Source organism: Coffea arabica, chromosome 2e, assembly GCF_036785885.1.
Source record: "Coffea arabica cultivar ET-39 chromosome 2e, Coffea Arabica ET-39 HiFi, whole genome shotgun sequence".
Taxonomy (NCBI): Eukaryota; Viridiplantae; Streptophyta; class Magnoliopsida; order Gentianales; family Rubiaceae; genus Coffea; species Coffea arabica.
In genome coordinates, this window is record NC_092313.1 from 11,040,607 (window position 1) to 11,065,430 (window position 24,824).

The window sequence follows — 24,824 nt, forward strand, 5'->3', positions numbered from 1 at the left end:
TTGTAAAAAAAAATAAAATTGTAACGATTTGATATATGTGAAGTAAAAAAATGATCCAAAAATGTGCGCGCAAAAAATGTGAAAATTTTTTCTGCGAAAAGCTACAATCCGAACAATGTTAGGTTATTGAATCCAAACAATGTTAAGTTAATCAATAGTACTGTTCACACTAATAACCGACCTACATTATTATTTAAACAGAACGACTCATATTTACTAGATGACTTCCCACCAATGCCCAAAGTTCAAAGCCTACTCAATGCTCGTTCACAGACCATATGATGAACACTTGGGAGTAAAGTTTCAAATTTTACAGGACTCGACTAATACAGCTACAGCGCACACTAACAGAGACTACTACTCTATAGTCCTACAAAGGATCCAGGAACCTTGAAACTAAAGCAAAACTTGACGTGTTAGTTTGGTGCTTCTTTGCCAGCATTCCTGAAGAAGTCAGTCAATTTCACTTCCAGGCATGTTTAGTTCACAAATCAAATGATTGACATAAAACCTGCTTGTAATATTAGATATCATATTTTTCCCTTCCCACAATAGTATACAAGGCCTAGAACAATATAGACCACCTTGGGCCTTTAAATTCATGATATTCACTCAAAAAAGCTAATACATATTTATGCCAGTCCAAAACTGACTCGGTCAAGATTATACATTTCAAGGTTGTAGGCAACACTATTTGGCACTCGAGTACCTTTTTATGCTGTGGGATACCAGAAGCTTCAAAAGCCGGGAGCTTCATAATTAGGAGCAAAAAGATCTACATACACACAACTATCTACAAAAGTATTGGAGTAATTACTCCCTAGCTGCTCTTGTACATTAAAATCGTACACTAATTTACACACAAGAGATCTGTCTCCTCTTAACCATCTCTTCCAAATTTTTTGACACCAATGCAGTTAAATTTGGATCTTCAAACCCAAGCTCAGGACCGAGTCTGCAATACAGAAAACATAAAGTCCCAATGAACCACCGGCAGAAAGGAGGAGAAAGTACAAAATCCCACGTCTTTTTCACTCTTGATTTCTTGATTTATTAAATTTTCTTCAAACAAAAGCCATGGGAGAGGCCAGAGGAGGGGGAAGCTACAGTTCTTGGTTGCCATCAGACAATCCAGGTAGCAATTTCATCAAGAAAGGACACATCTAATTATGGTTCTAAATTTTGGCTAGCTGGAGAAAAATCAATGACCATTCGTGCTCAGAGAGCAAAAGTATGTCAGATTCCACAAAGGAGCATGTAGCTACACTAGTAAATCATGTACAATTGTGTATGCTAAAATGAAGGGGCAAAAATATCAGAACTTAAAAGAGTACACGTCTTAAATTGGCTTACTTTGGATCAAGAACCAACTTCTGAACTTCTTTAATGGCCCAGCTTGCAGCATATAATGATATCTTTCCCACCTGCATCATGGTATAGTATAAGAGAAAGCACCACGATACACATGAAAGACTCTGTAAAGCAGATGCACTGGAAACCAGAAGTAAATCTCCTCGGCTACCTCCAGTATTTGAAGCTTAGCATCATGGTCACTGGGAAGGCCACGGATTTCTTCAGCCAACTTAAGGGCCTCTCTTAGACTTTCTGGAGAAAGGAAATCAAGACCCAACTGAACTGTGGACTGCAAATTTACAAAGTGAAGGATTATGAAAGGGAAATTTAATTCACCCAAACAACCATTTTAAGACAAACGAACAAGAGAAATCAATCACATGAAGTTCTTTAAAGCTCTTTCCTTGCTGCTGAGATTGTGCTGCAGCTCATAGCATCTAAGACAGCCACACCAAACTGGGAAAATCACAACCTTCCACCAAGAGGCGAGGTTTCAAAATGGTGCTTATTGGAAAATCTTCAAATATGCTTGCTTACTGCTATGCTACACACGAGTAACCTCAGCAGACCAACCTTCTTAGGTTGTCACAAAATGTCTTTGAGGCAAAAGGTCTGCTTTGAAAGTTGTCTAGAGACTCTTAAAACACCAAACCACTTCAACACTATTTTTGCAAAAAGAAATAATAGTAGAATTCAACTTGTTGATAGGTGTTCTCAAGAAAAATTCTATGGGAAAACCTTCTAAAGCTAACTGGGATTATAGTAAGTACATTGAGTGCAAAACATAACATCAAGCACCGCTTGTGCTTCTTGTTCAAGTTGTAGGAAATGCTAAAAGAATGAGAATCACTACCAAGAGATATAATGATTGACATGAACAGGGACAAACTAATAGCAAGTCCTATTTCCTCTGGAGCTTAGAGATGCGTTCAGGCAGGACAAAAGAGTAGTCATGATACCAGGGACATAATCTCATGACACAATTGGGAAGTTACGTTAACATGACATGAATATCAACTAAGCATCAGCTTGGCTTGAGCCAAAGCAAAAGACATTCTTATCTTTTCTTTACAATCCACCTGAAGAAATTGGGTTCATTAATAAAAAAATAAAATTTTGATTAGTCTCACCTGAAGATTTTTCACTTGGAAAGGACAACCAGCTGGGATGAAGACAGCCTCCCCCATATGCTGTTCAAATGACCAGGGTTCTATTCCTGAGAAAGGATTTAATAATTCCTTAAATTATCCTATACCAACAAACCCAAACAAAGACACAGAGAGATATTGAAAGAGGAGATAATGGTCCAAATCAAACACTAAATATCACAAGAAATTACTAAGAAATGACTAGGAACCAAACTTTTTAGAAGAACTCTTTATTGTCCAAGACTAAATATATGTCACAAGTCTAAAAATGCTGCCAACATTCCATTTTAAATGGAACAAAGACTTTGTCATTCCCTTCAATGGAGAATAAGCAAGAATTTATTTCACATATTAGTTCACCAGAAAGATTGGTCATTGACAAGGCAGACTTGTTATACCATTTCCAAATTTCATGCCAAGAAGAAAGAAAAAAAAAGAAAAAAAAAATGAGGAAAGAACAAAACTAATATAACCTGAGAGAAATACCAGCTCCAAAAAAAAGCTTTTGAGGACTTCAACGTGGTAAAACAAACTATTCAAACCTTGGAAAGAGAGATAACTTCAAAGAAAGAGAACCAAAATAAAAATGCTCAGACATAGTGAAACTCTGTAGTTCAAAGAAAGTATACAAGTAAGCTACTTAGGTAGATACTTGATGCTATTGCCTACAGTAAACAGACATAGAAAATTAAAAATAACATCTCAGTGTAAGACTCACCAATCTCCTCCTTTAGTTTTTGCTTGTGATAACTATTCAAAAAAATTGTGCCATCATAAAGAGGATGCCGCACCTGAGACCAGTGTAGTGGATTTAGCAATGTGTATTTAGGCAATGTGAATTTCATTATCAAGCTTCAGAAGTTAATGACAAAAACATAAAAGGAAAAAGAACTCACAAAGTCATTTTCTAACCCATCCCTGTCAGGCGTTTCAAACTCCTTATGAACTTTCAAATACTCAATCAGCTTTGGAACATCTTGTCGGCGGAAAACATCCCAAAGTGCTCCTGGTTGAGAACTTTCACAGTTATTATCACTAGATACATTCAGATCCTCACCACTGACTGTTTCCTCTTCTGTTGGAGAAGCAGCTTTAGTGTGTTGATCCCTGACAGCCTCATAATTATCAGGATCTAAAATATCTTGATTTTCATCCAGTCTATCCTGTCCACTGGTCAATGATTTCAGAGAATCACCATTCAAGCTCATTTGTGGATCACCTGATGGTTCTCTTGTCTCAGAATCTGCAACGGTCTTCTGTACCTTCTCAACCTTTGTTCTCTCACGGCCTTCTAGTTTAGCATCACTTACATGTACCAGTAGGAAGACCTAATTAAAGTAGGGGAATGGTAATCCAAATCATTGATCAATCGACAACATTGACACACCAAGCAATAGGAGTTAAGAGCAAACCACGCATCCTTTGCCCCACCAAAAGGAAAAGATAAAATAACAAAACAAGGACTTAATAAATAATATTTTCTTGTAAGTCACAAAACCAAAAACAAAGTAAATAATTGGATCATAATTTGTCTGTGTACTAAATTTTTACAATACAAGTCATATACAACGCAATCATCTAACAGCTTGTTCTAGTTTGCTGAAGATTTTGTGAAGTCTGAGTATGGAAAGCAAATATTGAAAATAATCAGAATCGACTAAAGCTACTCTTGGCTGGATTCTAACTTTTAGCTTTTTTTACTATTAGATGCAAAAGCAAACAAGAACCTTTAAAAAAAAAAAACTGATTATAAAAAAATAGAATATAAAATCAGCTGAAATAATCCAATGATAACAAGCCCTAAAAATATACAACTCCACACCCACCCCAACGGAAAATCGGAAACAGTTCTCAAATGGAACTAGATACTTAAAGCAGGAAGCATGCAATATATAGCACTTACCACATCACGCATATTAAGCCGAAGCTTCTCCACAGAATCACCTCTATCGAGTTCTTTGCATGTTCCATATGAAATCTGAATTTTAGGGCCTACCTCATTCTGCAATGAATAATGAGGCAATTTTGCTGCAACATTTAGAAGCCCCCACTTCGAATGGATAAATTCTAGCAAGGGAAGCTTAATTATAAAGTCAGGTCTCTGGTACATTAAAAACTCTTCTGAAGAACTTGGAGACGGCCAATCCTTCAACTTTAACATTTCTGGTCGACCATTTTCATGAAATCTACCCTCTGAGTATCCTTTAATGAACTGACTCAGTTCAATATCAACCTGTTATTATATTGATCCATAAGCGAGGGACATGCAAAATGTGGAGAAGAGAAACCCATAAATGGAAGTATAGATGACTTTTTTATTTGCTGCCAGGGGGGGGGGGGAGGAATGGAGTTTTATTGCTGTTAATTTGCAGCTTAATTCACTGGAAATTTACCTCAGTCCAATTAAAACAGTCAATTGCCTTTACAGTTCTATTTGCATCCTTAAGTTTCTCTTCTGCAGTCTCTCTAATTCCTCTCAGTAGAACCTCGGGATCCCAAATTGTCATTGAGGAAGTATCACAAACTTCCTTAACAATAACAGGCTCTCCTCGACTCCAGTGGATTCTGAAGTCCCCAATCCCTTCAGTCTTGATATCTTGGGCTGATGGATGGTATAGACAGTTGTCGCTATCATTCTCTCTATGTGCAGCCTGGAAAAGCCTGAGATCAAATCCCGTTCTTTCCTCACTGCCAGAATCATCAACTCTACATCCACCAACCATTTCTTCAGCATTTTTTACCAGTTTAGCAACCCAGTTCATCTTGAAGATGCGCTTTAGTACTAATGACGAGCAACCACATCCCCCATACTCCCGTGGTGGACATCGAATGTTGCCCTCCCTCTGAGCTCTCCAACCAGAGTACTTTCTAAGCAAATTTAGTTGGACATTAGATAATTCAACTTGCTCCAATGCACATTCTCTGTCATTACTTTCACCTGCTATCTGATTTTCCATCTTTACCTCAACAACAAGCCTGGATGCTTCTCTAATGTCTTTGCAGCAGCTAAGACAAAGATCATACAAGCAATTTGGACAATGTCTATGGTAATCGATTACAGGGATCCTGCAAAAATTACTGCAGAGAAAATAAGGAAATATTAAACAGTTGTCTGTACATACACAAAGTGCATTGGTATACCTAGGAACACGTACACATCAATCAAGCAGATTGGATCTCTAAGAAAAGAATAAAAGCAAATAAACCCAATGTTGTTAACAGTACCAGCACATCTGCTCATCTGCATGCAATTTGGTCCTGGCAAGATCTATATTTCCTGCAAAAAAAGATGTGAAATACTGAGGTTTGTCAGACATAAGATGTAGAAAAATGGACACCAGATCTAACTAAAACAACCCAAACATCTGACCATGTAGCCTCTTTTCCAGCTCAACCTCAGCACTCTGCTCATGATGGATCTGATTAACAACAGGAAGCACAGCAGATAATAAGCAGTAAAGATACTGCAATTTGTCTTGTATAGGTATCTCCCGTATCTTTGCCTGCACTTAGATAAGATTGCATTCTTGTGAGAAGTAACGTCTGCTTCTGGAGAATGCTATATTTTACAGAGTGGAAGAACTTATGAATAGCAGCATCAGCAAAAAGACCTATACCTTTATCAAATTATCTCCTCGTAAACACACCTTGCAACTGCAACTACCACGACATGCTGGACAAACCCTCTGAATTTCTTCCACTGGGATGTCAGAGTACCTGATAGATCAGAACTTAATGGTTAGGCTAGTAACATTTCATTTCAGAAAAAAAAAATTCTCCTGAAAGAAGGTTCTGACTACCATGTTGAAATGCAGATATCACAATATCCTCTCCTATCACATTTAAGGCACCAAATCACCCTGTCTCTATCATTTCTTCTGCACTGATGGCAAGGTTGCCCGCCAGTATCATCAGAAGATTCTGAGCTTCCTTCGGAAGTTTCCTATTATGTAAGGTGCTAATCATGAGTAACATAGAACACATGCTTGCAAGAAAGATAATCTGTCGACAAGAACAAATTTGACCAAGCCAGAATTATCAAAGAGATTGACTCCACAATTTTAAGTTGGAAACAATTTTTATCCAAATTTTTTTGACATTCACTTCATCAAAACAATACTTTTTATTTGGTATTTAATAATTACTCATGTTTTTGCTTCATCAGTAATTTAATATGGCCTAAAAAGAGAGCTATACAATTGCACACTGGAAAAAAGAATGCTAAGTAGACGTACCATACATCATGAGGATCAAAGCATATTCATTTGTAGGCTTGCTTACCAGGTAACTATTGTTTTTGAGAATTTTCTCTTCATTTATTTATATTGTTTTGCCATGCTGGCTACAGCTTTTAGGCGTCTAATATCATAAACCAACATCCAAAAATAGACACAAAAATAGACCATACTTACCCAAAAATAGACACAAAGTGGAATCCACAAATATCCAAAGTACTAACTCATAGTTATCTTAAAGAATGTATGCCATATCTATACAGTCATGATAAGAAATTTCCAAGTTAACCTTGATTACAAGAAATGTTCCATGGATAAAAGAAAATTCCATGACCTAAGATTAGTCTTTGATCGAAAGCTCACTAGGACGCAAACTAGTTGATGAACAATACGTATCATGGTTTCCAGCTAACAAGTATGCTATGTATCTTCTTAACACTGTTTTACATGTCTGATGAGAAAGTTTAAGGTAAAAGCAACTAATCTTTAGTGCATTGCAACAGCCAAAATATTGACTCACTGTCATTGGACTAGAATCAAACATCTTCTGTGATCTGCTTCTAGATGAATCGATTGTAGGAGGTGGTGGTGTCTTGTATGATCTTCGATTGTCTTCATGCATAATACCATCCCTTTGTAATTCATCATTTGACTTGAGAGAACTCCGAAGGGTAAGACTCCTTGTTGAAGGTGCTTCAGGTGAATAATTCCTCTGCGCTTTTGGTAATTTTTCTTTGTACTTCTTCCCAGAGACTGAACCAGAATAATCCCCAGCTATGGAATTAACAAGGGGTACATCCATATCATCACTCTTACTCTCGTAGTAATTATCACGTTCACCTATAGGTTTCCTTTTCTTCTTCATACTAGCTTTTAGTGCAGAATTGGCAGCCCTTTTCTTTGCCTGAATGTAGTGCTTTTCACATACAGTTTTATCAGGCATGGACATTGCGGTACATCTCCATTGTTTGCCATCTGACCTCTTGCAACGCAGATCATCAGGAATCGCTACATTATCCTCACCAGCACCGGCAATTGACCGCGAATGATCCATGAAAAAATCTTCAATAATAAACTTAATGGTAGCGTCACATGCTGACTGAGGAAACTATCAACCTGAAGAGGCAACCATTTAAAGCGGTGTGCACACAAAAAATAAGAAAAGGCAGATGACAAGATATGAAACTAACAAATGTGTGAATGTGTGAGAAACACGACAAGCATTTTGAAACGACAACAATGCTAAAGAAAAGCTAGAGCAGAATCATCAAAGATTTATCTAAATAAATAGGTTGTTGACCAGCCATCACTATGCACTGAATCAACAATTAGAAGATTCAGTATCCCCAAAGAAAGTACTTGCATGTTTGCCGAGCTCCAGTAAAGTACAATCAACAACTACCAAAAACCACTAATTTAACTACAACTAATTATGTTCACCGCATTAAATGCAGAAAACAGCACCAAACCATTAACTCTTTGCAGAGATCAACATATGAATTGAAAAAAAAAAAAAAAAAGAGGAAAAAAGAAAAACTGAAACCAGATGCTCAGCCTACATTGAGGCCATTCAATTCAGGCGACTAAAAGCTCAAGTAAACTATTTCAAATGCAGCATTAAACAAACAAAGTCCCTTTCTCCCTAAAAATTACAGCAAGCAAAAGACAAAGAACAGATAAAATTGAAAACTTTACCTAAAAGACAAGAGCTGGAAAAAAATCCTATTTTTAACTGAAAAAACGAAACCCTAGCTCCAAAATTCCTGAATCCCAAGACCTGCAAATCAAGAAAAGTAATTAGATAAATAAAAAATTCACCAGCACGCTCTTCATGCATGCTTGATTGCTCATACAAGTGCGAATTACCAAGTGAATCAAAGCAGTATAAAAGGCAAATTTTAAATTTTTATTGATATCAAACACAAAATAATCAGAATCTGTATGAACATAGAATAAACGTCTCGATCAATGTCTACTTATATCTGTATACGTAAATAGCTACATATTTAGGTAAAAGTATTTAGCGCCGTGTAAATGCTTCCAGTGTTAGCAATTGTGTGTGTGTGTGAGAGAGAGAGAGAGAAAGAGAAGAGGGGAACCTGGAGAAGTGTGGGGCCCAGTGTTGAGGGACCAGAATGGATGAAGAAGAAGGGAAAGAAAAACTGGGAATATTTAGCAGCTCTTAATTTGGTCTGTCAATTATTTTTTTCCCAAGTGTTGAAGTGCTGAGAAGGATGAGGAAGGAAATTTTTGGGGTAAATTTAATGGAGGAAAGAAAGACTTGAACAGAAGGACCAGACTCGAGCCCAGTCAGCCGCTGCTGGCCTGTTTTTAGTTTTTGCAGGAAACAGGGGAGAAAGACAAGTAAGACGACGTCGGATTGAAGTTAGCATTATCAGCTTTGGAATTTCCGGTTCTGAATAGATCTTGACCATAATGGTTATCAACTCGGACCGAGTGTCAGCAGGTGATAGGGGTTAAAGATTTTAATCAAACCAAACACTCTACCATTTAAACTTGTTTAATTATTTTAATGAGTTTAAGATTTTGTTCAAATTTAATTTGTTTATTTGTCAAATTGAATTTAAACAAGTCTTTTTTTTTCTATCGAATTTAAATATTATCATCACGCATAAAATATTGTTCAATTTTGACTTAATTAATTAGCAAATCAAACTTGAATGAGCTCTTACCAAACTGAATTTGATTCATCTTTGAACCTTAATAAGCCGAGAGGGGCTTGGTTCAACTTATGATTAAGTAGTTTAATTTATGAGTTTCAACGAGGACTTTAGATTATGGTGTATACAATCATTCTTGAGTAATTTATAATTGTGTTGGACCATTTTTATTTTTCTTTTCTATTAACTCAAATGGTGTGATTAAACATTACTGAAAGTATGATGTGACCATTCCTAAGGACTGGGAGTTGAATTTAAACTAAACGCACTAGATTTACTGTGAATTCCATAGTGTTTGGAAACCAGTGGAAGAAGGTAATTAAAGGTTTGTTGGATTGGATTGTGTATTGGGAACAAGACCATCATATACAATAATGTTCCATGTAGATACACAGATCATCCCATAAAACTCGTGTCTGTTAATACACTTGGGTTATAGTCCAAGTTATGGTTTTTAAGCAATTGAAGTGCAAAGAAAACAAATATACATCTCAATATCCTACCCAATTGATGAATACAATTAGGGGCCAAGGAAAAAAAAAATTAAAGAATTGGATTAGAAAAATTGTGGCTTCACGTACAAAAGAGCAGGAAAGCAAGGCTTTAGAAGAAGAGTTTCACAAAAGCTACTTCTTATACATGTCATCATGCACGACTGGTTAGCAGAACAAAGAGAACGTTCAGAATTCAACTCTTATGCCACCAAGAGCTTCACAAAAGAGATTGTAGGGTCTCATCCCTTGTTCAAGAATTCCTTTGTACCATTTGTAAGAGGTTCTGGACAATTTCTGACATGGGCGGTCTGAATTCTGGCTCCGGCTGCATTTTCCAACAATGAAGTTACATCAGGAGAAAAATATCAAATAGTTGCATCAGTTAAAACATGTTTAGTTGTTGTTAGCTGTTCTTTCGGTCAATGCAGAACTCGAAAAGTTCTCGTTCAATGGAAGACTTCTTTAGTAAAATGAACAAAATCTAAGCTAACTCTTCCTTATCGAGCTTCTCCAAAAGATCCAAGTGGACTGGTGCTGATTCCCTCTTAGAAGAGTGTATTCTTAGGACAAAATCAATCTTGGGTCCGCTATTGAATTATATGTGAAACCAAAGCAAGCCACACTAGCCATCGTACGTTTAAGTGAATGGTAATGCTCAACATACTGTGTAATGATTTTCACGCAGGTCATGTCATTAAGTATGATAAATCTGGTACTTCTAATCTTTAAAACTTTATTGAAAGCACTAGATATAGAAGAAGAAAAAAGAACCACGAATGGAGGAACTCACCTGAATGCACAAGGAAATTATATCAGCAAAACGCGATAAAGATTTTGAAGAATATACACCATTTAGAGAAGGATCAACCATTCTTGACAATGTGTCTATGTCATGAAGCCGAGGAATTGCCCATCTAACCAAAAATTGCTCCCCTCGAGGACGTGACCTGAAAGTTTAAGTTCCAATGGCTACTGATTAGTTTTTTCTCAATTCTGAATCAAATTTTTGATAGTTAAACTCATATTTAGGTTCTACTCCAGGATTATTAACCTGTCATAAGATTTTCTTCCTGTCAGAAGCTCTAACATAACAACTCCAAAGCTGTAAACATCACTGTGATGTGTATAGCTTCCTGATTCAAGTTCAGGGCCACCATATCCACAAGCTTGCAGCTGGTAAACATACTGATGATCAGAAAAACTCTACACTCAACAAGAAGCAACTACATGTGCATTGGTTAATTAAAGTTACGAGGCAAGTAAATAGTTTAAACAGGTTTCTTTCTGACATCACAAACTGAGACTTCCTCCTAATGTAAATTTTAAGTTGACTAAGGTGTTGCATAATGATACCTCAGCCATTGAATTAGATGATAGTAGAGGCGCCAAACCAGAGTCTGAAACATATACAGAAAGCTCATTGTCTAGGAGGATATTAGCAGACTTGAAGTTCTGGTGAACAATTGGCGGTTGACAAACTTCATGCAGATACCTTTACAATGAAACAGCAAGAAAACTCTCAGTCATGCAAATAGAAGATTGGAGCTAATATGCTAAGTATGCACAACAACAGAATGGTACATGCGACAGGAACCGAGGAGATGGTGTATAAAGCTAACATTTGTTTATGTATTCAATGTGTGCAACATATCAGTCGAGTTCAAATGCACAAACAATAAACTATTGGCCTGTAATCATCTTTCTGGTACAACTTCCTTGTTTGTTATTCTCATAATCAATTAGTACTTATCAACTTACTCCAAGGCTCTAGCTGCTTGAAGGGCCAAGTGGATGCGAGTACTCCAAGAAAGCCTTTTATTGATTTCATCATCCAAGTGTAGTGCTTCATGAAGTGTTCCATTTTCGCAATACTCGTATACAAGCATCCATTGTCTGTGCTCCGCACAGTAGCCCACAAGCTGGATTATGTTCGCATGCTGAAGTTTAGCAATATTAGAAACTAGCTGAATGAAGTCTCTGTCGTTTTGATGCCTGGATGTTGCAGTGTTGAGTTTCTTGACAGCCAGCAACTAACAATTAAAACAGTTCATTGAAGCAATAAGATAAAGTCAGCATAATGGTGCAGTTGTATAAGCAAAAGAAGAACAAGTATAGACAGGTTAGGGCAGCCTGAGATCTCCCTTTAGAGATATTCTATGCTAGATAGATTACTTGCTTTTCCTTTTATTCATCATTTTGCAGGACAAAGGTTATGGGCAGAACTCCTATTCTAGTAAAACTATTGGCATAACAACGCGTTTAGACTACTTTAAGTGTGAGAAACACACATCAGATACGCTCGTTGCATATGTCAGATGCGTAACCATGCAAAAACATGTCAAATGACTTAAGAATTTACTTTGATTGAAAATTCAGAAATGGAAAGTCAAAATCAACAAAAAAAGATGGCATTCAGTAGAGGGATGCAATCGTCGAACAATAGATTGTTTCTTCTGTTTTACTTTACATAACATTAATATGGGTACTGGAGAAGGTCATCACCTCCTAATTCCTTTGGCTGAGAGAATTAATTAAAAAGCATGGACATCTGACTTTTTGTACAGATAATTTTATCCAGAGAGTCCATGCAACATAGCTATCAGTACTTACCTTTCCATTGGGAAGCTTAGCTTTATACACTGTGCCCAACATGCCTTTTCCGACAAGATTTTCCTGAGAGAAGCTATCCGTATATTGTTGAAGAGATGCAATAGTGAATGTCTTCACAGAATTCACAGAATCAATAGTACGTCCACTAGGGTTTATCAAAGGCAAAATAGGATCTGCAATGATCCTCTCTGAAGGCAGAAGTGGAAAAGGAGGTGGTGGCGGTGGTCGAATACTTGAATCTGTCCCACTTGAATCCATCCATGTTATGTCGATTCTGTGATCCTCCTGCTTTTTAAATGCATTCTTACGGTTGGCACTCTTGTCCTGCTTTGCTTCTAATGAGGTCATTGTTGGCCTTGTAACTGCTTCTTTTGTCACTACTCAGAGCCCTAAAGATGTCAGTCATGCAGTAACAACTTAAAAGCTTAATAAAGCATAAATTACTAACAAGGACCGGCGGTTTTCATCATGGAAAACTATTCACCTTTCTCTACTTGATAATCAGGCTTTCGCAATGAGTGATCTTCCTTGTAGTTTGCACTGGTGCCATGATGCGGATATGCTTCATGCCGCTTGGCTATTTTCCCAGCCACTTCCCTCCTCTTGCAGCACCAACACAGGAGAAGACACATCCCCAATGCAAGTACTATGATGAAAAGGATTCCTGCAATAGCAATCCATGAAATGCTTTTAGACGTCTTAGTTGTGCCTCTGGTGCTTCCAGTCTGTGAAGACCATTGCAGTGATGGTCCAGTTGCTTGCTGCACTGGGGCTAATTCGGGAGGAGATGCCTCAGATGGTGATGGTGATGAAGATGGTGATGGGGATGAGACAGGTGGTGATGGAATAATTGAGGTGTTGAAAGGGTTTCCAGCTTTTCTGCATCACAAAACTAAAAGTCAACTGATGAACCAACAATGTCTTGGATAGTGATAGATTGAGACTCCCAAAAACTCCACACTTTTGCATATAAGAGTCTCTAGCTTAATCTAAACATTACAAGCCTGTATTATTATCAATAACAATTATATATGTGGCGTTAGAATCCTAATAAGTGTGTCAGTTCCTCTCATGGTGGTTTTGGATGATGCTATAGAAACATGTTAGTATTGGTACTAGATAATATTATTTTGGACTCGAGTCCCTTAAGCAGTCAAAACAAATACTAAATGAAAAAATAATTCATATAACAGATCAACCGTTAGCTACAGAGCCATACAGGCTACTGACTTCAACTCTTCATAGCCAAGCCATCTAACTGCAGTAAACAGAAAGACCAAAAACAAGCGAGGAGGTGAGATGGAGAAGAGAAGGACAACTGTGATAGGGAAGTAGAGAAGTAAGAAATGGGATACGAGAAACAAGATGAAAACACGTGGAATTACATTTGATTTTTTGGCTGAAGTGGCTTGAACCAGTAGCATGAGAAGGAACACTGGACAAATGAAGTACTAAAGATGCCCTTTTTGTCCAAAAAGAATAGTTCAGCCAAATAAAATGATTAGTGCAAGCATCTATCATTTTGACACGGTCACAAGGTAAAGCATGTGTCAACATTACGTCTCCATCTCTTAAAGTGGTTCAATGTCTTTATTAGCTTATCTTTTTGCAGAAACATATCAATCAAGAACCTTTGTAGTCAACCATAATCCTGCAACATCAGTTCCAATTGTAGCAGGCTAGTATCGGATATTGTTTCCTGTTTGTTAGAGGTTTCATTCAAATTTGAGCTCTGCCCCACAGAAATCAATTTTATGATGTTGCTTGATAAAGCTTGCTACAGCAAACTTAGGGAGCATGATGATCTTAAGTCGTTACACTCAGTAAATTAGAAATCAACAAATCCACAAGAAGAATAAACTGTATATTAAAAAAAAACACAATAACATGTAGCACCATAAATTTAAAAAAAAAATTGATTATACTTTTCACCTGAAGTTTGGTATATTCTTTAATTTCTCAGGAACCGGCCCAGAGAAGAGGTTATTCTCTATATTTCTGCACAACAATGAAGACACGCCAAATTAAATAATCTAGCAAAACGCAATTTACTTGAAGCCAATAATTGATTTGAAAGTTAAGGTGAGAGGATTACAAATCAGTCAAAGGAAGATCTTCTAGAACATCAAGAGTCCCAGAAAGCTGATTCTCTTGCAAGTACCTGCAAATAACAAGAAAATAGACTGTAGAATGCTAAAGACAAAGAAGATCCTTAATGTAATCAACATTTTTAACCTATTTATTCCGTTTCTTTAAGCTTCTGTGTGTGATTAAATTTCCACGGAAGTACTTTCTAATACTTTTCATCCACATGCACAAATTTTTACCGTAAACTTCTCTGTTTAATTGCTCCTATTAGTAGTGATGTGTCATGGATTTTCACTGAAACAGACTCTCTTTCTTTTCAGACTATTTGCTTCCAAATTCAATGTACTTTACATGTCAAGTAGATGACATGACTCCAGCATTCTTTTCCCACAATAAACAGGGAATAGAAGGATCATGTTAAATTGGAAATAACTTTGATAAAACTTATTTTGAGCAAGTGTTTTCCCATAGTACTTGTCTGAAATGAATTTTCAAAGTCGTTTTCTCAGGCATATGCTTTGTTGGACTTAGTTGTCATGATCCCTTTCCCCCAGTAATAGGGAAATGATATCTTTGTTTTTTTCTCAAAAGAAATGCATCCAAGAAAATAACTTACAACTTTGTAAGAGAGGATAATTTTCCCATTGAAGAAGGCAGTTGGCTGCTCAGCATGTTACCAGATAAGTTCCTAAAACAAATAAACATTTCAGCTAAAGAAATTTCTATTGACATTTAGCGTACCAGTGTATGTAGATTTTGATAAAAGAATTACAGAGTGGTCAAGCCGGTAAGCTGCTGAAAGACATCTGGAATTTCTCCTGTTAAATGATTGTTTCCCAGCGACCTAGAAAATAACATTTGAATATTAGCTGGGGTTCAAGAGAAAAGAAGACAATAAGAACTCGGCAATGTAAAAAATTCATGTCCAAATTTATGGGAACTCACAAGTCTGTCAGCTGACCCAACAACGATATACTATCCGGGATGCTTCCGCTCAACTGATTATCATAAAGAGAACTACCAAAAAGAGGGAAGAAAATGTGTCAATTAGTGTCTTCCATATTTAATTCTTCAATAAAGTTTATATTCCTTTCAGCTATATTATGAATGAGGTGAGACAGAAGCGTCAAACTTACAAGATTTGGAGAGTAGAAGGCAAATTGGTTGGTATACTGCCTCCAATTTGGTTGGCACCAAGGTCTCTGCTTTTACAAAAGCCAAAAATATCTGTCAGCTTAAGTAGAAAAACACTTTTGAATGTTTAGGCATCTATCAATGCATCAATTCATGCGAGCTGAAATGAACTAAAAATGCAACCTTTATGATATTCATACAAAAGATATAGTAGTATAACACTTAACACTTACCTGCCTAACTTGAGAAGCAGTAAAATTTAATTTTTGGACTTTCACATGAAAAAGGTACTTACACTTGTATTATGGAAGCAAAGGAGCCCAAATCATTACTGAGTTCGCCTCCCAAATTCAGGCCATTAAGATTACTGTCAATTCCAACCAAAAAAGAAGGTCAGAAACCAGAATTTGTCACGGTAGCGCATCACAAGGCCTTAAAAGTTAAAAGTGAGAAGAGCATTGATTCATACATAGCAGTTATATTGGCATTGACACACTGCACTCCTTGCCAAGCAAACCCACATGGGTCCCCACCAACTGGAAGCCACCCGGCGAGCGGTGGGTTGCCCAAAGCAGCATATAAACTGTTAATTGCATAGACTAACACAAGAACACCATCAGAAGATAACACATTAGGAAGGAATAAAAAAAGGAGACGAAAAAGCATTATTAAAATTAAACGTCTAATTAAGATTAAGTTGAAATACATGAAATACCAAATCAGAGACTAGCATGTAGATTTCATCAACATAAAAAATACGGGCAAAATACTCAATTTAAGTCGAGAATAAGCACATGCAGATACAAAGACTCGAAAATAAACACACTGGAAAACATAAATGGAAAAAATGGGTGGGGTCTGTGATTCTCACCATCACGAATGTCTGTGAATCCCCTGCAAGTTGGCACAGCAAAAACCGCCAAGAAAACCAGAAAAAGTTCAAACTTTCTGCAATCTAAGTAATCCATGAGGAGTTACAGGCTTTATGGCCACCCCAGAACTCAAACGCTTCTATTTTTGCTCCCTCAATTTTCTCCAACTCTACCTCTTTTCAGCACAGGTCGTCAAAACACTTCAACAAGACCCTCAAAAATCTGAACTTTAACACAAAAAACACAAATTTGAACCACAAATACAAAACCCTCAATTCAAAACCTTGTCTTTCTGCATAAAAAAACAGTAAAAAGTACAGTCTTTAGCACAATTAACAGTAGCCACGAAAAAAAGAAAAAAGAAAAAGTACTTGTGCTATAAAGCAAGTTAGTCAAGCACAAAACCCAATTAATTTGATAAGTCTAAAAGGCGTCTTTGCATAAAGCACCCATTATTATTCAAAACTCTGCAATGATTCAATTTACCAGCCAAAAGCAGCAAGAGCAACTACCACAAGAACAACACAGACAAAAAAAGTACCAAGTGCAAATGGAATAGCGATTAAAAATTTGAACTTCTGATGGAAGGCACATGGGTTGGTGTGAGAAACCTATCCTGCAAAAAGAAATTAAAGGCTACTCGAAAAAAGTGCTTAATTTCTGGAATTTGGACAAAATATATGGGTCTGTTTAATCAGTGGTGAGAAAGACTAAAGAACCCAAGGAGGGAGGAATATCTGTTTAATCAGTGTTTAATCAAGGTTTTATTAGATTTTAGATTTTCTACAAATCTTTACCGGAATTGAAAGGTGGCGCATGATGGTTTAAAATCCTTTTAAATGTCAATCATTGAGTGTACCGTTGAGGCACAAGGGTTTTAATTTTAAATTTCTGTTGAATAGGGGACTAAATCTTAATAGTTCCGAAGGGTCTGAATGGAAACTCATGGAGTTTTCATTTTTGACTTCACCATGTTGGAACCTTGGAGGCTGGGAACTAGGCGACAGCACTATCACCAAAAGCGTCTCCTGTTAAGTGCTGTCTCACTCAGTCACTCCCCAGTTGGCCCATGTAGAGCAACTATAAAGTGCAGCACAGTGCACCATGCGATGGTGCATCAATATCTATCGATTGGAAAAATTCACAATAAAAACCCTTCGTTTGAAATGATTTCTTGAAGTGTTTTTGGAGAAATTTTTTTTTTTTTTTGTCGACACAGGGATGTCCGGGTCAATTCTTACGGGGCCTGACTAATCCCCTGCGGTCTGGGCCCGGCGCCCCAACCCGGCCCGAACACGTTAAGTGCGCGGAGGAATCCAGCGTAGCGGAGACTCGAACTTGTGACCTCAAGGGTCACTGGTGAGAGGCGCTGCCGCTGGACCATTCACGTGGAACTTATGCCACCTTGTTTGATGTCTGCGAAATTAAAAAAAAGGACAGTAATTTAAAAACGTGGCATGCGAGACTTGAGTGTTGATTTTCCAAAAAATAATCAAATTAAATATAAAAAATAATTTAATTAATGGGTATATATGCCGTCTCACGGGTTAATTTTTGCAAAGTGAAGTGAATTTATAAAAAATGTATAAATGTATAGGATACAAAATTGTGATTTTGTACATTCACGAAGTAAATTAAGTGTCATTTAAGTAATATTAAAAAATCCAATAAAAAAAGGTGATGTCTTTTTAGTGTTTATCTTGCTTAAATGTTGAGGCACCATTTGGATTGAAGGAAAGGGACGGAATGGAAAGGGAAGGACTCTAGTTGAGTAAAAGAAAGGGGAGCAGAGGAAATTTTAAAAGTCCATCTGTCTTGTTTGAATTACGGAAGGAAAGGAGGAAAGAAAATTATCACATATTAATTATATATTTATTCACAATCAAAAGTTTAATTTATAAATACATAAACGGTTTTTTAGGAAATTTAAAATTTTTCATTAATTTTGGTGTCATTTCTTTCCGTTTCCACTCACTTTTGGATGAAAAAGTAAATTGACAAAAGATAACTAAACTTTATCATTTCCTTTACCTTCCAATTCCTTCCTTTTCCTTCTCAAAAACCAATCCAAACATCAAAAGTCAAAACCCTTATCCCTTCATTTTATTTCCTTTCCTTTTCCTCCCATTCCCTCAAAACAAACGATGCTCTAAGTAAATGTATAGCGGATACACTCGATGACAAACCAATCAGAAATTTAAGCTAGTGACGAAAACAAATAAAACTTGGTCAGATAGTTATTAGCCCATGATTTATGTGGTGACTCTAAAAAAGGGGGGGGGGGGGGAATTCCCAAAATTATCTATGTTTGGATAGGATATTATTTGAAATAAATTTTTTTTAAAAATACTGTAACACTTTTTTTACGTGATGTATTTGAGATAAAAAGAGAGTTAAAAAAAATAAAAAAGTAATTGAAAAATACGTAATATTTAAATTTTAAATTTACATTTAGATTAATTATCATATATCAAAGTCTCGTGTATGTAGTGTCAGCATATGAAAAATTTATCCATTTATTTATGTGCTTCAACTTGAGCTTTTGGGACGCATATTAGAAAAACCTTTCTATCAACATAGACAGTGAACTGTTCACGAGAAACAGAAAATCTACTACATCAATCTTTCTTACTCCGAAGCATAATTGGAAATGAAGCCAAAATCAAAAGGCTGAAAATCATTTGGATTCCCAAATAAGCTTTAGCAAAGCGCTCAATAATTACACGTTTTTTATTGCCTTTGCGAAAAGAAGCTTGATTCGAAAGCTGGTAAACACTAAGATAAATTAACTAGCGAATTAGGCGTATGTCGGGGATTAATTGAAAGCATTCTTGAATCTTGAGCATAAAGTAGTTTGTCAGTCCTCCTAGTTTGGATTTTTTTTTTTTTGGAAGCTTCTTAGAGTTAAAATAAGAGTAAATCTTATATACACTAACAGTGTATACACTATCACTATTTGATTCATGACATGTGTGTAAAAGTTAAATTTCAAATTCAAAATTTGCATAATTATCGTTCATCCAACGCTGATAGTGTATGCATTGTGGATGTAAGAAAGATTAATCCTTAAAATAATTGGTGACGTTTCCGAAAACCACAGGTTCTTTTGCAAATTAAACTTGACAATTACTTATTGTCCACTTCTTTTAATAAATTGAGCACTAGAATGCATAGTCTAGAAGTGGACATTTTAGCTATGTACATGCATATATACATGCATAATGCCCTTGCAAACTCCAAATTTATCCACAGAACACTGGTTTTTGAGGTTAATTGAGTAAAAAATAAACCGATAAATGTTTGTGTACACCCTCGGGTACGAAAAAAATGTGTGGTTTCAAAGGAAGAGGCCCCTATTATTGAGCTTTAACCTATATATTTTCATGAAACCGCTTTTGATATCAACCCAATATTATTATAACGTGATCAGTATCATACTTTCTCCAAATAAAGGAAAAGAAATATCTCATCCATCTTCTTATTTTCTAGACTAGAAGAGCAGTAGGAGTTTGTCAGTTTATCTCATGAAGTATCCAATATACATCTCATAGCATGGTGTGACCCCTCAACAAACTTCTACGGTTTCAGTGTGAAGGAACCAGTGCTTGTTGGTGCAAAGTGCAAACACGAATATATCAATCACTATTTCAAGTGTGAAGAAGTACTAATGCAACCACCTGCATGACTGCATCATCATCATCATTCACCTGTTGATGGTATGATAAGGTCATTATCCTTATGTGCTGGACATGTTCAAGCACCTAATTCTGCAAATCTGGTAATCATGCTTCTTTGTCACTCCATTTTTACTTGATCATGATCAATCAACAGTAAGGATTTTAAGGAAAAAGGTACAAGAGTAGACACCACATGTCATTCTTGTCAAGTAGCCAAGGAACGAAAGGTGTTAGAATACGTTGGTACATTTGGTGGCTCAATAATTGGTTCAAATCATGCAATTAAGACGGTTTTTCTCTTTGCAACTTTCACGGGATTAGCTGTTGGCGTGTTGATCAATACACTTTCATTGGGGTAAGACAATGGAATGGGATTCCCCTACAGATTCCGAGAGAAAAGCACCTAACCCAATTTCTAAATTCTTCTATACTTGATAAGATCACTGCCACTAGATCTTTCCTTTATTTCCTCACTGTATTCGGGCATCGTCATGTAAAAATTGACATTTGCCCTAGAGGCACAAAACTAGCTGGGAGGAATAATTTAATGCATGCAGCTTCCTCCACACAAAAAGCTGAAAACTTTTCCTCTGGGTCAGACCTTTCCTTCCATCTGGCTTATTCCTTTATTCCCTTTAAAAAAAAAAGAAAAAAGAACTTCATAGCGTCCTCTTTGCAACAAGCTCAGGAGAACTAAGTAGGAATTGGTTTAGCAAGTTTAACGTTAATTCTTCTGATTTCTTCTTCTTCTTTTTTTTTAATAAATTCTTCACAGGTAAATTAGGTCTTGGTTGCGAAAAAGATGGGTATCTTGCATCTGTAAATGTCACAAAATGGGTGAAGAGATGGATTTGATGATTCACAGGCAGAGAAGTGAAAATGTGAAGTCGCGAAATCGAATCCTCTCACTTACACTTTAAAAAATGACATGAAAAAGAGTAAAAGTTGGGAATTGCTTATGATGTGATTCGATATTAATCAATGGAGCAATGCAAATTGGAAAAACCTACTTGTTGCTGAATTACTAATATATCGGGTTGGACGTAATGATTAACAATGTTTGGTTAATTATAGAGATAATAAATGTAGAGTTTACACACTTTAGACTATAAAATGTGTATATGTATTTTTTTTTCACTTAGGCGTATCCCAACCTTTCGATCAGACTAACCCCTTAAGGTTGTGTAGAGTTTTGTTCCAGGGATATACAGTGAGGTAGCATAAGAGAGTCGATTACGGAACCTACTGGTAATTACCAGGCTTCGGATTACCCGCGCGGGCGTAAAGTGTGTATATGTATGCATAATTCTTTTTTTTCTAATGATGCTAGTGCATACATTTTTTTTATGCTAATAGGTGTAAATGCAAGTTACATCCAAAAAATCTAGAATTTTTTTAAAAAAATAACTTATTATGCATTCAAATCCATTAGTAAAAATGAATGAATATATATATATATATTTAACTGATTAGTTAATGGATTGTAGTTTTCTAACAAAAATTTTTTATATTCAACGTATTTTTTAATAATCTTTTTATTTCAAATACATCAAATTGTTAAAATATATTTTTCTATGAAAACTCCAAAAATAGTAATCCAAACAAACCATGGCGAGTGAAAGGTCCCCATTTTGCATGCCGTTCTCACAAATGCAGTTAAGGGGACAGAATGATATTGCTATAAACTTGAGAGAAAAGCGGCCATAAAGCTTCGAGAAGCTATTTCATTGACCTTTAATTTGCAACAAGAAGAACGGCAAATATATGATTTCTGATTCCATCCCCGCGGTCATTTCGATTATAAGGTATTTAATACACCGCCTTCTTCTCTCAAATTAGAAAAGAGAGCGGATTCTTCTTCCACTAAAGTCCTCTATTTGAAAATACCACCTGATAAAATTGGATCGATCGGGTGTATGGTGAATAGAGTGGGAGAATTTCACAAGGGATATGCAAACAAATTGAAGTGGCAAAAATGTCATCTAGTGATTGATGACAATAGATGGCAATTAGGGTAGTATTTGTTTGTAAGAAAAAAGGTGAAAAAGTGAAGGAAAATTTTTATTTTTCCTTTATATATATATATGTTTAAGAGGAAGATTATAAAATTTTGCTATATTCTTTTTTCACTTTGTGCAAATTCTGCACGATTTTTTTTTTTATAAAAAAAGTTAGTTTCATTTGTCATTTACAATAACAACTGCTATCTACAAAATTTTACTTATTAAACAAACACACTCAATAAAGTGATTTTCTCTTTCCTTTAATTTATTTTGCTATGTAAGTTTCCCATTAATCGAATAAAGTCTAGGTGATGGTGGCTATGATTAAATTGGATTTCTCTGCACCTCTAACAACATGTTTCTCTTATGTAAAATTGGAAAAAAAAAAATGGAAGAGAGAAAGACGTTTGATGTCTGTTTTTTAAGGTTACAAATGTTGGTTTAAAACATAGTATACCAATTAACAAGAATTTTTCAAATTGAAATTCAATTGCTATATCCTTTTTTCCCTTGTTTTTTGAGAGAATGGTTTTCCCCCTACAAATAATATACTCGAAGGATAAAGCTCCATCCATCTTGGCCCTCCCCTAAGCAATGAGACTTGAGGCATTTCTTGCGGACCAGTTGGACTTGATCTCGTGCGGATCACGGTGTTGGCAAAGTACCATGATAAAAAAAAAAATGCACCGAACCTCAGTTCTGAAACATTAAGACCTCATATCATATGCCAATTTTTTTTTTTGAAAGATGATGAAAATTGAAATTGGGCCATAAGGATCGAACCATTCTCCGGGGCGGCCCAAAGTTATGTGGTTCACTTAAACTCTTAACTGCACCGCTCCGCAACAGTAAGTCGGACATTGAAAAATGTTGGCACATGGAACCTATACATGCTGCCCTTTTGCGCCAACCTGCTGGGTTTTTTTTTTTTTTTTGGTATAATTCACAGATATTTACGTTCATTTTATGGTCTGTAATTAATCTTATTCGAATTACATCGAGCCCCTTGTGGGAGAAACTTTTCTAACGTTATCTTTTCCATTCCTATGAATTTCGAATTAAATCTTATGATTTAGGGATGCAAGCCCAACATCCGTTGGTCTGGGATCTCTATTTCTATGGAGCGATCTATCCTGAAATTTGAGAAAGTTGGAGAAGAAAAGGGTTTTAAGCTATGACTTTTCAAGTCGGAGATAAATTTTCTCTGAAATCTTTGGAGAGTTGATATGGTCAAATGGTCGCCATAATGATTATGTTCGTTCTCCAATTACAACAAATGTTTTGAAAACTGGACCGGATCGGACGGTTCGACCGGTTGATCCACGAACCGGCCATGCATCCGGTCCGGTTCAATTAAAACCCACATAATCAATTAAATCGGTCAAAACTGGTCAAGAACCGGTGAAAATCGAGAGGTTTAACCGATTTTTATTAAGTATTTATTTTTTAAAATAAATATTTTAGTTTTATTCAAAATTTTTAATATTAAAATGAATAAAAAATTATTAAACCTTTGAACGGAGTCGAATCGGTTGAACCGATCGAACCGTGAACCAAAGGTTCTCCGATTCACTCTCCGGTCCGGGTTTAAAAACATTGATTACAGCTCATCCGGCTTGAACGCAGAGGAAAAATCACCAAATATACAGTCACAAAAAGCTTATAGAGAATAGATTTTTTTTTTGGACTTATAGAGAATAGATTTTTTTTTTTTTCCAAACGATATAGAGAATAGATTGTTAGGGAGTAAGGATTCTTGTTTCTCTGACATTAACTTAATTAATCACTTGAAAGAAAAAAAAAATTTTCAATCACTTTTTTTTTTCAATCACTTGATAGTCTTGATTTATGAGACTAAGCTGTGGTGTTTCAAGTAAGATATTTTGAACTAAAACAAAACATGCTTTTTATTTCCCATCTGATAATTTGTCTTTTCAACCGATATTATTTCCCACCTTATCTCTAAACTCTCACAGTTCCAATTTAACGAGTGCCTTGTTAGCATATAATTTTCAATATATAGTGCACACAATCATATTTGTTGGCAGTTATATTTATACTCATAATTCATTTTTGTTTTCGTCCCCATTTTACTTCATTTTCCAGAAATTAACACTTAGTAACCACTTAACCATTATCGTAAGAACAGTCTTTAGACAATTTTTTAATAGTTTTACATGAGAATGGTGGCCTATTTCGCTGCTGATAACTGAAATCATCTATAGTTGGTGATAAATCAACTATTTTTCAGATCTATTATTGTATATCTTTTAAATTACAGATCCGCAATCTTTAGTGTACGTTTAATCCGTTATTAGGGCAGCAATATACATGAAATCGTGCTGAAAAATTTTCAGCAATCTGTTAACGAAATTTACTTTTTATTAAGAAAAAGGGTTACAAAATATGGAATAAACTGTTTAATATTTAGAGTTATCATTCGAGAGGATTTAAGATTTTTTGTGAGCGGCTAAGAAAACGAATAAAAAACTCATTTTACGAGAAAAGGAAAAGGAACATACAGTAATA

At 35.9% G+C, this 24,824-nt stretch overlaps 2 protein-coding genes across 6 annotated transcripts; both read right to left on the reverse strand.

The window, feature by feature from the left end:
• Positions 1–499: 499 nt before the first annotated feature.
• LOC113730926 (E3 ubiquitin-protein ligase JMJ24-like) lies at positions 500–9,151 on the reverse strand. The gene is made up of 15 exons (XM_072078907.1): positions 8,836–9,151; positions 8,432–8,513; positions 7,257–7,852; positions 6,302–6,444; positions 6,119–6,218; positions 5,872–6,004; positions 5,727–5,778; positions 4,895–5,579; positions 4,405–4,734; positions 3,398–3,829; positions 3,220–3,292; positions 2,484–2,569; positions 1,523–1,642; positions 1,354–1,424; positions 500–955 (listed from the first exon to the last, which is right to left on the reverse strand). Exons 3-15 carry the CDS (start codon positions 7,788–7,790, stop codon positions 856–858), a joined length of 2,859 nt encoding a protein of 952 aa, XP_071935008.1. The 5' UTR covers positions 7,791–7,852; positions 8,432–8,513; positions 8,836–9,151; the 3' UTR covers positions 500–855.
• A 633-nt stretch (positions 9,152–9,784) lies between these two features.
• LOC113730927 (protein STRUBBELIG-RECEPTOR FAMILY 3-like) lies at positions 9,785–17,649 on the reverse strand. 5 transcript variants are annotated; one of them, XM_072078911.1, is made up of 17 exons: positions 17,413–17,649; positions 16,615–16,842; positions 16,213–16,342; positions 16,039–16,110; positions 15,746–15,811; positions 15,555–15,626; positions 15,382–15,453; positions 15,226–15,297; positions 14,617–14,682; positions 14,454–14,519; positions 13,006–13,400; positions 12,522–12,898; positions 11,670–11,941; positions 11,265–11,403; positions 10,963–11,096; positions 10,702–10,858; positions 9,785–10,236 (listed from the first exon to the last, which is right to left on the reverse strand). In XM_072078911.1, the coding sequence occupies exons 2-17, from the start codon at positions 16,709–16,711 to the stop codon at positions 10,162–10,164; spliced, it is 2,262 nt and encodes a 753-aa protein (XP_071935012.1). In that variant the 5' UTR covers positions 16,712–16,842; positions 17,413–17,649; the 3' UTR covers positions 9,785–10,161. The 5 variants fall into 5 exon arrangements, with proteins under 5 accessions (XP_071935012.1, XP_071935011.1, XP_071935009.1 ...); XM_072078910.1 differs by having other exon boundaries at positions 16,615–16,837; positions 17,157–17,649; XM_072078908.1 differs by having other exon boundaries at positions 17,157–17,649.
• Between the last annotated feature and the right edge of the window lie 7,175 nt (positions 17,650–24,824).

Excerpts from the sequence above, each read along its gene's own strand:
- LOC113730926 (XM_072078907.1), bottom strand. The coding sequence starts at position 7,790 with ATGGATCATTCGCGGTCAATTGCCGGTGCTGGTGAGGATAATGTAGCG. Across the intron at positions 6,219-6,301 it reads GATATCTGCATTTCAACATG|GTACTCTGACATCCCAGTGG; the intron begins GTAGTCAGAACC and ends CTGATCTATCAG. Across the intron at positions 1,643-2,483 it reads TCCAAGTGAAAAATCTTCAG|TCCACAGTTCAGTTGGGTCT; the intron begins GTGAGACTAATC and ends GTAAATTTGCAG.
- LOC113730927 (XM_072078911.1), bottom strand. The coding sequence starts at position 16,711 with ATGGATTACTTAGATTGCAGAAAGTTTGAACTTTTTCTGGTTTTCTTG. Across the intron at positions 14,683-15,225 it reads TTATCCTCTCTTACAAAGTT|GTACTTGCAAGAGAATCAGC; the intron begins GTAAGTTATTTT and ends TGTTATTTGCAG. Across the intron at positions 10,237-10,701 it reads TAATTTCCTTGTGCATTCAG|CCGGAGCCAGAATTCAGACC; the intron begins GTGAGTTCCTCC and ends TGGAAAATGCAG.